The sequence below is a fragment of the Melospiza melodia genome, chromosome 3 (assembly GCF_035770615.1).
Source record: "Melospiza melodia melodia isolate bMelMel2 chromosome 3, bMelMel2.pri, whole genome shotgun sequence".
Classification (NCBI taxonomy): Eukaryota; Metazoa; Chordata; class Aves; order Passeriformes; family Passerellidae; genus Melospiza; species Melospiza melodia.
Window position 1 is genome coordinate 99,961,382 of NC_086196.1, and position 14,833 is coordinate 99,976,214.

The window sequence follows — 14,833 nt, forward strand, 5'->3', positions numbered from 1 at the left end:
TGCCATGAATTTGCGGGGCATTCAGATGAATTCCATGTGGACAGATTTGACATGTAATTGTAAACGCAGTCCACAACTGGTTAAGTTTCTTCCATTTACTTGTTTTTTATTAAACACCTCATGTCCAGCTATTGAGGAGACTGTTTAACCTTGTTCTTGCTGCATGCAAGAGGGATTAGACAAAAGGCTTTGTTTTATCCTTTTGAATAAAATAAAATCATAAGGTACATATTCTACAAATTCTTTGGACATCACTTTTGACTTTACACTGTTTCTAGAGGAGAAAATATTTTGCTGTGGAGATGAGGAAACCTTTGAGAAACCATTGGAAATGACTTCTACTGGCTTGAGAGGATGTAATAGAACTTTCTAAGCAGTGTTGCTGTGTTCTTACAGAATACCCACTATTCTAAATAACACTAGCAGGTGGCCTTGTTATCATGTGTGTTAAAATATTACCATTGAATTTTGTATCTGTCTAGTTAGTCTTGGTCCCTTCTTATTCCCACCACCAGTTGCTGATTCCTTTAAAAGATGGTTGGATATTTATATGAAACAGAGCTGAAAACACATGAAAATGTCTAAGACAAGCATTTATGAATTAATTTGTAAGAGAAATTTTCACTTTGTGTTACTAAATTGATTTCACAAGGATGATCTTATGATGTTTTCATATGAAATGTACCTTCTGGGAGTGTTGAAGCTATGGCTATAACACCTCCACCTGCCGGATTTGCCGAGAGAAGCAGATTAGACTTTGGTGGAGGCAGCTGGCTAGGACACAGGTACAAGGAGAACTGAGCTGGAAGACTGAATCATAGCACTCGCACCTGGGCCTGACTGTGCCAGTCCTTGGGGCTGTTTGGAGCTTGTGCAGAACTCTGGTTACAATGGAAATCCTTATTTTGTGCCTTCAGCACAATTATAGCACACAAATGAGCAAGTGTGAATCCTTGCCTGGGGCCATGGGGACACAGTAGACTGAATTTAATGTTGGGTGATCTCTGCTGCAGCTTTAGTCCTCTGTGCTATTTCACATTTCTCTACCAATGTTTGAATTAATCCTTTCATGTTTGTGCTTTGTTCTGTGTCATTTCGGTGCCTGAGGCCGCCTGTGTTTCTAGCTGGCTCTTCTCTTACATGGCCCTTATCCTTAAAGTGAGTGAGTGTTTTTGACTTCAGACTTAGCTCCCATTTATGTATTTAAAGGTGAAATGATTTCTAATGCTAGTTGGGGTGGGCAAAAATTAGAGCAAGAGAGTTTAAAAATGATAATTGAATATTTATAAGCATCCTCAGTTCTTGGTGAAACTGGGATGAAAAGGTTTCAAAAAGGTTTCTAATTTCTGCTATGAGGTACTTTCTTGTGCTTCACTTACAATGGTAACTGAAGGTGTGAGGCCTGTGGGGCCCGCAAAGGCTCCAAATACATTTATTTGTACTGGGTTTAGGTCATATTTTCTGTTGGTTTTTTTACTGAGCAGTAATGGGATGAAGGAGCTTTTCTATGCCAGTTTATGATTCCTTTCAAAGTCAGGAGGGATAAGCTTGGGCAGTGCTTGGACTCTATGGGGAGAAATGTTTTGTGTAACACTTCTTTAAAAAAAGAAAAATATTAAATTATTATTTGGGGGATGGGTATATATTTTTTTCCTTTAGCACCAGTGTTTGGACTCTCACATCCATGGCCACATATTCATACTAAGGCAGGCAAGGAGCTCTGAGGAGGGTCTGTGTCCGCCTGGCTGAGTTAGTGCTTTCTGTGAATGCCATTCACTGACAGATCCATTTATGCTGATTTTGGTGACCAAAGAAGGTGATAACTTGCTATAAATTGCCCTTCTTGTATTTATAAATTATTTTGCTCAAAAGAAAGTTGTTGCAGACGATTGTCCCCATTAGTAATTTGGGAGAGGAACCTTAACAAAAGATTAAAGTAAACTGATTTTAGAATATTACAGTATTGGGGAGAAATCATTGGAAATTATGCACGTAAGTTAGCAGAGTGCTGTAGGTATTCTGCGTTAGTGTGAAAGGCAGTATGGGAAGGTTGGGCAGAGGTAGTTCCCATTAAAATAAGAGGGGGCAATCCAGGTTGTTCCTAAGCTTTTTGTGGGCACCATAATGTATGTAGAGCTCTGTAGTGAGCCAGTAGAATGCAATGTTAAAGACAAGGAGCCAGTAAAATTTTATATTAAAGATAAGCCTTGGAACCAATGTTCATCTTTTATTTTGTATTCTATATGACCTCTTAAAACTAGTTGACAGACAGTGACTGCTGGACCTCTCCCTGAGAGCCAGATAAAATATTGATGCCACTGGCAGCTTAATTCGACTTGGGAATTTTCTTAAAAATTTATTGCTGCTTCATAATACCTTTGCTAGCTGGGCTTCTCTGGTCAGGAGATGCCGATGCTTGTTTTCTGCTCAAGGTGGTCTCACTTGCTGCAGTTTTAGAATGAGGAACAGTATCTGATTTTAGTCTTTCTGTGGCTTTTCTTTAAACTTCTGCACTGCTTTGCAGCTGATATTGATTTTCTTTGCTTTGTGGCAGGGAAAACTGCAACTGGTGTCACTGTGCATATTGTTCAAGGCAAGACTAAGAAAGAAGAGCAGTTTGATTTTGTCAGGTAGACAAGATGGGATGGGAGCCATCAGCTCTGGGGTACTGTCTCTATGTGCTGCCCCATCCTAGATCATCCTAGGTGTCTCTGAGAAACAGGCTATTTTATACCTGATTTTTCCTTCTCAGAGCAGTTGAGGGCTCAGCAGTGGACTGTCTTTTTCTCCCTTTTAGTACCAGGGAATGACATTTCTCAGGAGCAATGCTTGGGCCTGGCAGGGAAGAATTGTAGCTGCATGTTTACAGCACATCTTCCCAGTAGTGGCATCTAGGGCAGCACAGAGTCACTCCCTTTTCTTTCTGGGGAAAGACTTATAAGGAGAAGAGTGCAAAATGGTTGAGAACCATGAATTTAACTTACTCATTTTTATTTCAGTAATAATTACACCTCAACCTCTGTAATTCAGCAGTAGCCTGAGAACAGCTAAGAAACCTCAGATGTATTAGTGCTAAAACTGTGGACAGTTTGAAACTTGTCCTTCTTCTTTCTGTACCAAATGGTGCATCTTGGCAGTCTTCATAGAATCATGGATTGTTAAGGGTGGAAAAGACCCTAAGATCATCAAGTCTATTTTGATTTCAGTTAAGCCTCTTCCACTGAAAGAGTTTTACTTTGCTGCATTTAGTTGATCACTGAATTTTTAAAAGTTATTTTCTGGTCCACATCCTTCAGGAAGAGGGTTAAAGACATTTCATTTTTGCTCCAGAAAGTGTTATTAATAACCATAAGGAGGCTGCAAATATGAAGAAAAGAAGGAGACAGGTGCATATAAAATGTTTTGCTCTGTGTGCTGTTTTGTATTTGTGATTCTGGTTTTGCTCATATGCATTTTCCACCAGTACTGTTATACAAATATTGCAAGTAATGAAGTGCTTGTAATTCCTGAGATTCTGGCAGTTGTGCCTTGTAATGGACAATATTTATACATCAAGGCAATAACTAGGCCTATTTCTAAATAATCCTCCTCACTTGAATGTTAAAGTACTTTCTAGTAATTAGTTATCTTACTTAATTGCTATTTTTTTTTTGAGGGCAGGAAGCATTGCTTTTGTCTTACAAAAAGGACCTGAGCCACGAGGCTGAGTGCATTATTGTTCCATGGTACATGCTGAGCTTGCTGCTGCCAGAATAGTAATTTTACTCCATAACAATTCCAGCTTTACAGCTACAAGATTACAGAGCAGATACTGTTGATGACACTTCAAAGTCTTTATGTACAGGAGATCTGTCTTCATTTCAGTATTTGCACTGTTTATTTGTGTTATATAGCATTATTTGCTCTTTGGCTATAGCTCCACATCAAAAGACATTTACTGGAGTAGATGACAATGGGAATGTAAATCCTCCTGTGAGCTGGTTGTGTCCTCCATTTGGTTGGGACCCATAAGTTACTGGCCTGGTGGTAGGAGTCCCTCAGAATTGGAAGTTTGAATCATTCCTTGTATTCACAGATCTTAGTGGAAAATCCTCTTCAAAGCTTGACATTTTAGGCCCTTTCCCTGGTGTCTGATTTCTCCCAAATGTATGTTCATTGATTTCAAGGATTTACTGCAGGGTTTAGATTCTTCCTGAAAATTGCTTTGTTTCTGCTATTAATTATTCACAATCACCAGTGCTGGATCACAATTTTTCAGGTATTGGCTTACTGAGCTGCCTTCCTAGGTGTCTCACTCTGGGTTTAATTGATCTTGTGTGAAAAACCATGTGAATCGTAAAATATCCAAGTTCCTCAAAGATTACTGGGATAACTGTGGAAAGAGTGGAATAATCTTAGTCAATCTTATAACTTTGTCCATAAATCCAGTCATTGTTGTACTAATTGTAGTTGCTTATGGTCAAACTTGAATACACCAGCTTTAAAAGGTTACTATATGCAATATTGCTTCGTGCTAAGAAGTATTAGAGACTAACCTTATATGGAAAATAAATAGCAAATATCTGTTATTATATATTTCCAGATATGTTCAGAATTGCTTAGTCTAATCCTTAAAGGAAGAACATCAAGATCAATATTTGACTGGATTTGATTTTAATGGTTGATACTAAAATGAAAGGAAGAAAAGTAGCTTGATTTAGTGGAGAGAATTAGAAGACTAATTGGGCCACAGACAGCAAAGGATGGTATTCAAGCTGTAACTTGTAATCTGCCTATTTTGATTGTTTTTCCCCTACATGTTTTTGAGGCATAGAGAAATGTATTAAGTGTGGGGGGAAGGGCCTTTTCCTGGAGAGCCAGAACTATTACCAAACTCTGGATTATGTAAATGCCTGATCACCCAGTTGATAAAGATGTCAGAGAGAAGTTTAAGTGTAAATCTGCTTTTTAAAACAGTTACCTAAACCCAGACAGAATTTGAACTTTCATAACTGTCATGGTTTAGTCCTGGCACAGAGCCAGTGTCCCCATGAGAATACCCTCTCCCTGGTGTCTGCTGTGAAATGTGACCAGGAATAAGCAAAGTAGGCTCCAGCTTAGAAATAAAGAAAACTTTATTAACTAAACTACAAGAAAAAGAGGGAAAAAAACTATAAGGAGAAAAAAATTAAAACCTTACAAAAAGCACTTTCCTCCTCCTCCCCACCAAAATTCCTAATGCAATACATTCTCCCAAATCACCAACTCTCAGTCCAGCACCACCCTTTAGAATACTCAATCCTCAGTTCATGAAGAGGAGAGGAGTCCTTCTTGCCCCATAGGCTTCCCCTGGAAACACGCTGAAACCTCGCGTGCTTCCATGTCACTCAGCACCGCCTGGAAAGTCCTTTTGCCATTGTGACATCTTCCTTCCATGCCCAGTGCTCTCATCACTGTGCATGGACCAGAGCTGCTTTTAGGGTTGTCTTTTAAGGATGCCTTGTCTCACTCCAAAAAAAAAGGCACAGTCTCTCCTTCGGGACATCTGTCCCTCCCAAATTTTTGCAACCCCTGGGGCCGAGGGGTACCCACACTGAACCCCCCCTGGTTCTGAGGCACTGCCTCCCCCTAAATGCAGTCTCTGTGTCACAGGAAAAAAAAAATGGTTCCATCTATGGCCACACAAGAAAAGTCCAGCCAAAAGGCCACTCCATCATCTCTCCCCCCACTCAAGAGTCTTCTCCACTTCCCTCATGGCCCATCCCCTCTTATCTCATCTCTTATCTCTCTTCTCATTCAGCTCCAGGAGGATCAGCATTTGCAAGGTTTCTGTCATGCAGGAAAAGGGTTAAAAATTTCAGTCTCTGCCTGTCCCAGAGCTCCTGCACTCCCACGCTGCTCTGGCCAGGCACCTTCTCGCCGCACTGCCCCCTTCTCCTCCTCGGCCAGCTGCTATCACATTCTGTCGCTGGCTCTCCCTCTCTCTCTCCTGGCGGGGAGGGGTGGTTGCCTGATGTCTCTTGGCGCTCCTCCACCCTTCCATCCTCAAGGGCCTCCTCACCCCCCACCTATGTCCAGGCCCAGGCCTACCGCAGGGCTGCCCCTCCCCTGCCCAGCAGCAGCAGCTGAACGGGGGAGGGAGATCCGACCTCTTTCCTGCAGAAGTCCCAAGAGAAACTCCCAGCGCCGAAGCTCTGGTTTTAAACCCTGTGTGTTCTCAGAGGTGTGTCCAAACCCCACTGGCCACATCAGGTGCCAATATCAAAATCGGAGCACCCATTGGTTTGACCACAGCATCCCAGAATTCCACCTCCTAGTCAAACCAGCACAATAGCTCTGACTCTGAGGATATGTACAAAGTGCAGGAGACTTTGGTGGCCTTTACTGTGAGCTTTCATATTCTTCTTTCTCCTTCTGCCTCATCTGTTGTATTTTTCACAAGTGTGTGGAGCTGAAGCTAAATACTCTGATTATTCACCCAGAAAAGCTTTCCAGTCAGCCATGCAGATCAGCTCCAGGGAACAATAATGATTTTGATGAAGTCTCCTTAACTTTTCATAAACACTTTAAAAGAGGTCTTTTTTATCGGAACAGAATGCTTTGATTTTTTTAAAAAGTTACTTCATGCTTATATATCATACAGAATGTAATTTTAACATGAAAATTAAATGCTTTCATTTCATTGATAGTAAATGTTTCAATTAACACAAAGAAGTACTTTGAAGAAAAAGAAAATCCAAACTTGCCTACTCATTTTTGGAATTACCAGATTTTAGACTTTCAGAATTCACCATCTTCTATTTCCACACTACTTTCCATGTATAGTAAATTATGTTTGTGGAAGTGTACCAGATATAGTGATAGATTGACTGAAACAGGAGGTAATTTCATAGAAGGTAATTTATATTTATGCACTGTATATATGTGTAAACAGGAACAGAACCTGTTTTATGGCAGCATGATGCCGCTACCTGTATTCAGCCCAGGTTTTCTCAACATTTTTTCTATCTAGACGTCATCTTTGGTATTTCAGTAAAGAACTTTGATCTCCTGCTAAGATGTTTATTTTATCAGGAAATACAGATAATAAAAAGGAAAGGAACAGGCTGTCATAGCTGTTCTAGAATATCTCTTTTAGAAAGATATTTTACAGGCAGGGTAGTCAAACCTTTGAAGTATTCATAGCATTAATGTGTAACTTCCTAACCATTTTTTCCAACTTTTACAAGGACTAGCTTAGTTTAAAAATGTGCAATTAGTTGCTTAGATTTCAATGTTCGACTAGAATGTACTTAATAAGTTCAAATGGGGAAAGAACTGATCACTTGAGATTCAAGTGGAGCTTCCTAATTAAGTGCTGGAAATGCAATGTGTTCTCCTAACACTATGTCTTTTAGCCTTCTAAAAACTAAATGTCTGTGAGCCTTCCAGTTGCTCTCTGCCAGTCCTGAGAAGTGCATTTAATGATGGGAAACCCTCCAGAGGTGTTTGCTTGCTCCTTAAATGTCTTGGACATTAAAGGTGCAGAACACTGTTCCCACCTGAGCACCGAGCTGTCTGTTTTCCTAATACGCTTTGTGTGTTCCATTTCAGGGTGCTCAGAAGAAACTCCAAGTATCATATTTTTCTGAAAGTGGAAATCTCTTTGCTTTCTGCCTTCCATCTTATGGTGTCAGTTTGAGTATGTTACAGCAGCTCAGCAAAGCATTTATATAAGGCTCTCTTGGTGAGAGATGCTCTCTGGAGTTTCAAATCTTTTGCAATTAATTTTGTTCTTTTATTCTGGCTTTTTCAGGAAATAAGAAATGCTTCCTCTTGTGATCTGGGGCATCTGTCAGAAATATTGACACTGTTGACCTTAAATGTAAGGTGGAAAGAGTACCAAGTGCATCCAAATGAAGTTATGCGCTGCAAACCTGTAGCAAACAACTTTAATGCTGCTGGGTGCACTTCTCAAAAATAACTTAAAAGTGGCATTCTCAAGTGATTTGGACTCTTTGGTATTACTCTTCACAAGTCTTGTTGTAGATTCCTGAATCACTTCACAGGTAAAAGTTTTCTTGTCATTCTTATTAACAGCCAATAGCTCCATTATTTTTTTTTTCCTCTCTTCTTCCTCAGCTCCCTTTTTTAGAATCTGGATACTTCTTTTATCACAATGGTCTTGCTAAAGCCAGGAGAAGACGCAGCCTTCAACACAAAATTCGTCTGGAAAAGGACTCCAGGGTAAGTGTTTTTTCTTTGTTACACAGACCATTTTTTTTATGTGATCAGGGTGATGATCAGATCTATGGCTATGATTATGGTTTTTTTTCCCCAATGCTTGTTTTAAGCTTGCTGACTTCTGTATGCATACACTTCCCAAATAGCCTCAGCTTTTATTTTTATTTCACTGTTAGAAGTAGTCATACGTTCTCTGAGATGTGTCCTCTCTCCAGTAAGACTCAGTGATGCCATAGTCTCCAGGACATCCCTGTGCACTCTGTAATGGGGGGAGAAGACATCTGAGGTATATCTCCTGGTTGTCCTCTCCACGAATCCTGCTACCCATGGGTTATTCAGCTCTGAATACCTTGTGGTATGAATGGTGGCACTTTCTTAGCAACTGCCATAGATTCCTTGCTTCTCAGAGAATAGTATAATACCAGTTACTAGGAGAGTGTAAGCTGTCAAACTTGAGTAGTTCTTTTAGAGGCTCTTGCTTGCAGTCTGTGAACGGTCTGCTTAGTTTTCAGAAGCATAAACCTCTCAGACAGGAAAAGGCGGTCCCTTTTGCAGAAAGCTATGAGCTGGCACTGACAAATTCTTTTTCCTTATATGCACTGGTTTGATTCTGGGCTGAAGTTGGACCAGGTAGCACAAAAAGTATATTTACTGCCCAAAGAAGGTAGGTCAGCCTAAGGAATGATATCCTGACAGCAAATAGATTATTTTTTAATCCTTCATTAAGATGTCAATTCACTGCACTGTGAAGAGTGGTGAAGAGTGTGAAACAATTTTATTCCAGACAGAATGTGATTGCCAGATTTGTGTTACTGGAACACCTGTGACAATGAAACACTTGAGAAGAAGAGGAAAATAGGTAAAATAAGATCATAATTGTTGTGACGCTAGAGCAAGAAAGATCTGATGAATTCCCAGCTTAACTTTCCTGCTTCTACAGAAATTTCAAGTGATTCCAGGTCCAATTAGGTTGCTCATGGGTTGTCACTTCTGTAGTTGAGAGCCATGTGAGGGAACCAGATTGGTTCCAGGTGCTGCCTGCTCCATTGCTCTATCCCAGAATGCTGATAGTTGGGTGCTCTAAGGATACCTCTTCCTGGTCCCCTTCTCTAAAGAGAAACAGACAGATGAGGGATTACAAGGCAGAGACGTGTCAAACCTGCCTTTAACAGAAATTCACAGGCTTCCATTGTTTGGTTTACTAAGCAGAGATCAGAAAGTAAATCACTGTGGAAAATCTACAATTAGTGGATACTAAAGCAAATGTCCTGAGGTGTTTCCTGTCCCTGAACCACCCAATCTTGTAAAGTCACTTATGAGAAAATGCATGAGGAAATTTAAGAGAAAAAGCACACAAGTCAGAGTATTGGAAAGTAGTGGCTGGGTACAGTCACTGTGCAGTCATTCCATATGCTCTTTGGAAATAAATATTTCTGTAAGTCTCTGAAAATTTTACAAATACCTATGATATTTGTAGGAAACCACCAATTCTCACTGCAGCCTAATGTCTGAGCGCTCCTGTACTAATTCCAGACTGGCTCTTGCATTGATACCTCTAGACTGAGTGTCTGCGCTGCTGTTAAGAGCAGCTTAAGTGAATCTGCCTTCTTGTTCAGAGGTGGTCCCTTTTGTAGTTATCTGATACTTGCAGTTTCTATACTTGCAGTTGGCTTGTCACATGCCGTGAAATCTCATTTTTCCTGATAATCTCTGCCTCATTGTGCTACTGCATGTCAGTGGCTCCCTCCTTTGATTTCAGGGAATAAAGCTGTGTTTAAATATCTGAGAATATCTGCAATATGAGGAAAAGGATGAGCCTGGGTGAATTCTGACTTCATGGTTTGCACTGGAAAATGGAAGGGGGATGAAGCAATGTTTCATCTCCATGTGTAAAATGACATTTTCTCATCTAGCCTGTCCTGAATAGTCCTTGAGCTCTTATGATACCATATAGGTCAGTTACTTTATGTAATACAGTTTGAGAGCAATTAAAAAAATTAGTCTTGTCTTCCTTCTTCTTTTCTATGTGAAGCCATAAAAGTTCCTTTCAAATTTGTCTATAAATAGAAACATGAGTTGTGTTGACAGTATTTAATTTCAAACTCTAAAAGCTATTTCTAAATGTAATGGCAGCTTTCTAGACCATTTACAATCAATTTTACTTAGCAACAAATGTCAGCACTGTCATGGTTAATATGTTAATGTGTGAAGCCAAGAATAAAATGTTCCCGTTTTCAGGCTAGCCAGGAAGAAAACTACCACCAAAAGGCTAGAAAAATCACTCAGGAACCGTTATGGTAAATGTTGCTGCAAAAAGTTGCTTGGTCCTACCCAAATGTGAGAAAGTGGACTGCACTTATTCTGTATACTTCTCACTTTTAAGGAGGTTACAATGCCCAGCTAATTTTAGGTACTAGCTGGAAAACAGCACAGATGTTCACTCATTTAATTAATGTTTTTTAATCAAGGAAGTCCCTTGAGGATCCATGTCAGCTTTTCAGGAGTCTAAGACAGATGTCGCAGCACTATGCAGACAGGTTACTGCATCATTTCCATGATCTGCATGTCTTTTAAAATGCTCAAAAATGCTTTGTTGTGTAAAATTTACTGTATATTTGAACCAAAATCTTTTGGAGCTATGCTACAAACATTACAGCAGTTGTGTGATAAACATCACTGCAGTCAAGGAGGTGGAAATGGAATGTTACTGAATTTCTAGAAGTCCAGCAAGAACTATTCTTTGTTTTGGAGAACCCTCTCAAATACAATGGTTTTAACATTATTTAATAGATTCATATTGCTGAAGCCTGGAGCAGTACTGGCAGTGGATGAAGGTACATGTAGTGTTGTCACATAGTGTGTTGTCCTATTGAACTGTTCAAGAAAAAAGTGCAGGTGCATGAGGCTTTTTGCTGTCAGTACTGTCCTTTCAGGGATCCTTACTGTCAAGGTGGCAAATTCCACAGTGAACTGAACTGCTTCAAATGGAAGCTCTTTTGTTTAAATTACATTATTTGAGGTATGGAGAACCTTCCAGGAGAGCTTTGCTTTGACTCTTTTGCATCATTTGTAAATTTCTGTGGTTTCCAGGTGCACTTCTATTTTGTTATTTTAGCTTACATACCTTTGGTGCCAAATGAATTGCAGGGAGGGGATATTCCCTTTACTATTTTTAGATCTTTAAGCTGGAATTCTTAATGAGCTAAGGCATTGCAGCAACATCTCCAGCATTCTTCACATGAAATTGCAATTTCATGTGCATTTATTTTTTTATTCCTTTAGCAGAAATGTCTCAGACCAAAAGGTCAGCTATTAGACTTTTTTGTCCTTGGAAGACTTCATTTAAGGGGCTACTCTACTTTTCCCTGGAGCTGCAGACAGGAAAGTAGCCCTTGCCATGATCCATGCACACACACAGCTGGGAGGTGGTGACAGCAAGGATAAAGGCCCTCGGTGGAAAAGCTGTGAGGAGCCAGAGTAGTATGGGACCAGGCATCAGTGTGAATGTGAAGAGAGAATAAGTGGGAGAGGCTGGAACAAAAGCCCAGAGTCAGTGAGATGGTTGAGTGATCTGGGAGTGGAGGAGTCCATGAGCTGAGTGGGACATGGAGGAGCATGTACTGGCTGCAGAGACTGGAAACAAGGTATCCACACTGATGTCAAAATCTGTAGCTTCCTAAGTTCAGGTCACAACACAGCCTCAGAGCAAGGGGACCTTTAGAGAGTCTTCCCTGTGAGTAAGGGGAAATACCAGCTTCTGTAAGACCAAACTTTGCTTTTAATAGTGAGGGCTAGGGATATGTTTATCAATGTGATTGCCCTGGAAAGGTGAGTCAGAAATACGGAGATACTTCATGTTGCCTTGTTTGTTAGTACAGTAGAGGCAGGGTGGGAAATTGAGTCTTCTCCTGCTCCACCACAGTTAAAGGAAAACAGAGCCATGGGATTTGCTTCTGTAGTGGCTGATGATGCCATGTGCATGCCAGTTCACTCTGTCATTCCCCTTCCCAGTGGGGCAGGGAATAGGAAACATAATGAAGGGTTCATGTATTGAGATATGGATTGGGAGAGATCATTCATCAAACATCATGGGCAATACAGGCTGTAGGTGGAGATATGAATTGAATTTATTACACTAACCAAATCAGAGCAGGATTATGAACCCTTAAGAACACCTTCCCCTCACCCCTCCCTCCTTCCCAGCTCTACCTTCTACTCCAGCAGTGCAGGAAGACGGTCACTGGTCAGTTTCACTGACCATAACCCCATTCCTGTGAATCACCTGTGGTTTCTTTGGTTGCTCAGGGGGGAATTGTTTCTCCATGCCACTTTAGGGGCCTTTCCACAGGAGACAGTTCTCCACAAACTTCCAGCCTGAGTCCATCTCATAAGCAGCTGCTGAAAACTGCTGCAGTGTGAGTCCATCCCATGGGCAGCAGTCCTCCCAAATCACTGCAGAGTGGGGTCACTCTTGCATGGTATGCAGTCCCTCAAGGACAGGCTGCTCTAGCATGGTGTCCTCTCTCCATGGGCCTCTCACTGGGTCACAGCCTCTTCTCAGGCACTCCCAGCTCCTCCACAGGCTGCAGGTGGATCTCTGCATCCCCATGGATCTCCATGGGCTGCAGGGCGCAGCTGCCTCACCATGGTCTGAACCACAGGCTGCAGAGGAATCCCCCCAGCTCTGGTGCCTGGGGTACCTCCTGCCCTGCCTTCTCCACTGACCTTGGTGTTTGCAGAGTTTTTCCTCCCATATGTTCTCACCCCACTCTTCTCTGGCAATTGCAACTGCACAGTAACCTCTTTTTCTTTCTTCTTAATTGTGTTATCACAGAGGCATTACTACAGTTTCTGATTGTCCTAGGCTTGCCAGTGGCAAGTCTGTCTTTGGAGCTGCCAGGGCTTGTCTCTGCCAGACATGGTGGAAGCTTCTAGCAGCTTCTCACAGAAGCCAGCCCTGCAGCCGCACTGCTGCTAAAACCTGGCCATTCAAACCCAGTACAGTTTAATTGTTACTTTCAAAGCTGACTTACCTTCTGGTCTCCTGTATTATAAATACAGCTGTGGTCTCATCTATATTATTATGTAAACATTTTAAAAAGTGGTCACATAAATAAAAGAAAAGAAAAAATTCATGGTAATTTTGTTACCTTTTTCATTAATAGTTCTGTATTTTTTGCTGTTGGTGATTATTTTCTGTTAAGAAATAGTCTTCCACGGAAGAGAATGGTTGAAACATAGTTTTTTCTCTCAAAGATTATTTTGGTTTTTCCAAGTTTTATATAAAACCATTTTCCTCCCACACAGTCACTTTTGCCACACAGCTGCCAAGATAAATCCTGCTCAGGAAAGAAGCTATAATATTGTCATGGTTTCACATTGACAGGAAGTATTTTTTTTTTTGGATATGCTCTGGTTACCAGTAGGTGCTCATATTTTAATATTGGCACCTGGTGTAGCCACAGAAGTTCGGACACACCTCTGAGAACACACAGGGATTGAAAACCAGAGCTGCACCCCTGGCAAGCTCTTTTGGGACTTCTGTGGGAAAGAGGTCGGATCTTGAGGATGGAAGGGTGGAGGAGCGCCAAGAGACATCGGGCAGCCCCCCCCCACCGCCAGGAGAGAGAGAGGGAGAGCCAGCGACAGAATGTGATAGCAGCCGGCCGAGGAGGAGAAGGGGGCAGTGCGGCGAGAAGGTGCCCGACCAGAGCAGCGTGGGAATGCAGGAGCTCTGGGACAGGCAGGGACTGAAATTTTTAACCCTTTTCCTGTATGATAGAAACCTTGCAAAAATGCTGATCCTCCTGGAGCTGAATGAGAAGAGAGATAAGAGATGAGATAAGAGGGGATGGGCCATGAGGGAAGTGGAGAAGACTCGTGAGTGGGGGGAGAGATGATGGAGTGGCCTTTTGGCTGGACTTTTCTTATGTGGCCATAGATGGAACCATTTTTTTTTTCCTGTGACACAGAGACTGCATTTAGGGGGAGGCAGTGCCTCAGAACCAGGGGGGGTTCAGTGTGGGTACCCCTCGGCCCCAGGGGTTGCAAAAATTTGGGAGGGACAGATGTCCCGAAGGAGAGACTGTGCCTTTTTTTTTGGAGTGAGACAAGGCATCCTTAAAAGACAACCCTAAAAGCAGCTCTGGTCCATGCACAGTGGATACAGAGCTTCTTCCAGGACTAGTTAACCAGGTGCCCATGGTTAGCAGTACTCCCAAACTGCTTGTCTCATGGGACAAGGAGAAGAAAGGGGTTGTAAATGCAGAGGGTTTAAGCTTTTAATTGAATAAATCAAAATCTTTCATCCCTTCCTTGTCTGAGATCCTTTATATGCCCCCTTAATGTGTCTGACTTGCACTGAGTTTAGTATTTTGCACTCAACAGTATTTGTATCACATGGTTTGTTCTGTTTTTCCCCAAAGCCCCTGTGGTGGTGGTCTCTCCTCAGGTTACTCCTCCCCTTGCCCTTCCTACCGCTTGTATCCCATTGGCTGTGGCTCCTCTCCTCCACCCCCCTTTGTCTGGGTTTAAAATCTCCCACCATCACACAGTCGACCTCTTTTTACCTCTCCCTGACCCTCTTAGAGGAGTTCCACAATAAATCATGGGATGGTCATCCCGAGGAGAA

The 14,833-nt window shown here is 41.7% G+C and overlaps 1 protein-coding gene across 2 annotated transcripts in view; it reads left to right on the plus strand.

The window, feature by feature from the left end:
• The window catches only part of PCSK2 (proprotein convertase subtilisin/kexin type 2), a 103,042-nt gene that overhangs the window by 11,988 nt on the left and 76,221 nt on the right, over positions 1-14,833 (plus strand). For both annotated transcript variants that reach the window (XM_063152273.1, XM_063152272.1), the window contains exon 2: positions 8,101-8,205. In XM_063152273.1, the coding sequence (XP_063008343.1) occupies positions 8,101-8,205 (105 nt within the window). The remainder of the gene's footprint in view (positions 1-8,100; positions 8,206-14,833) is intronic.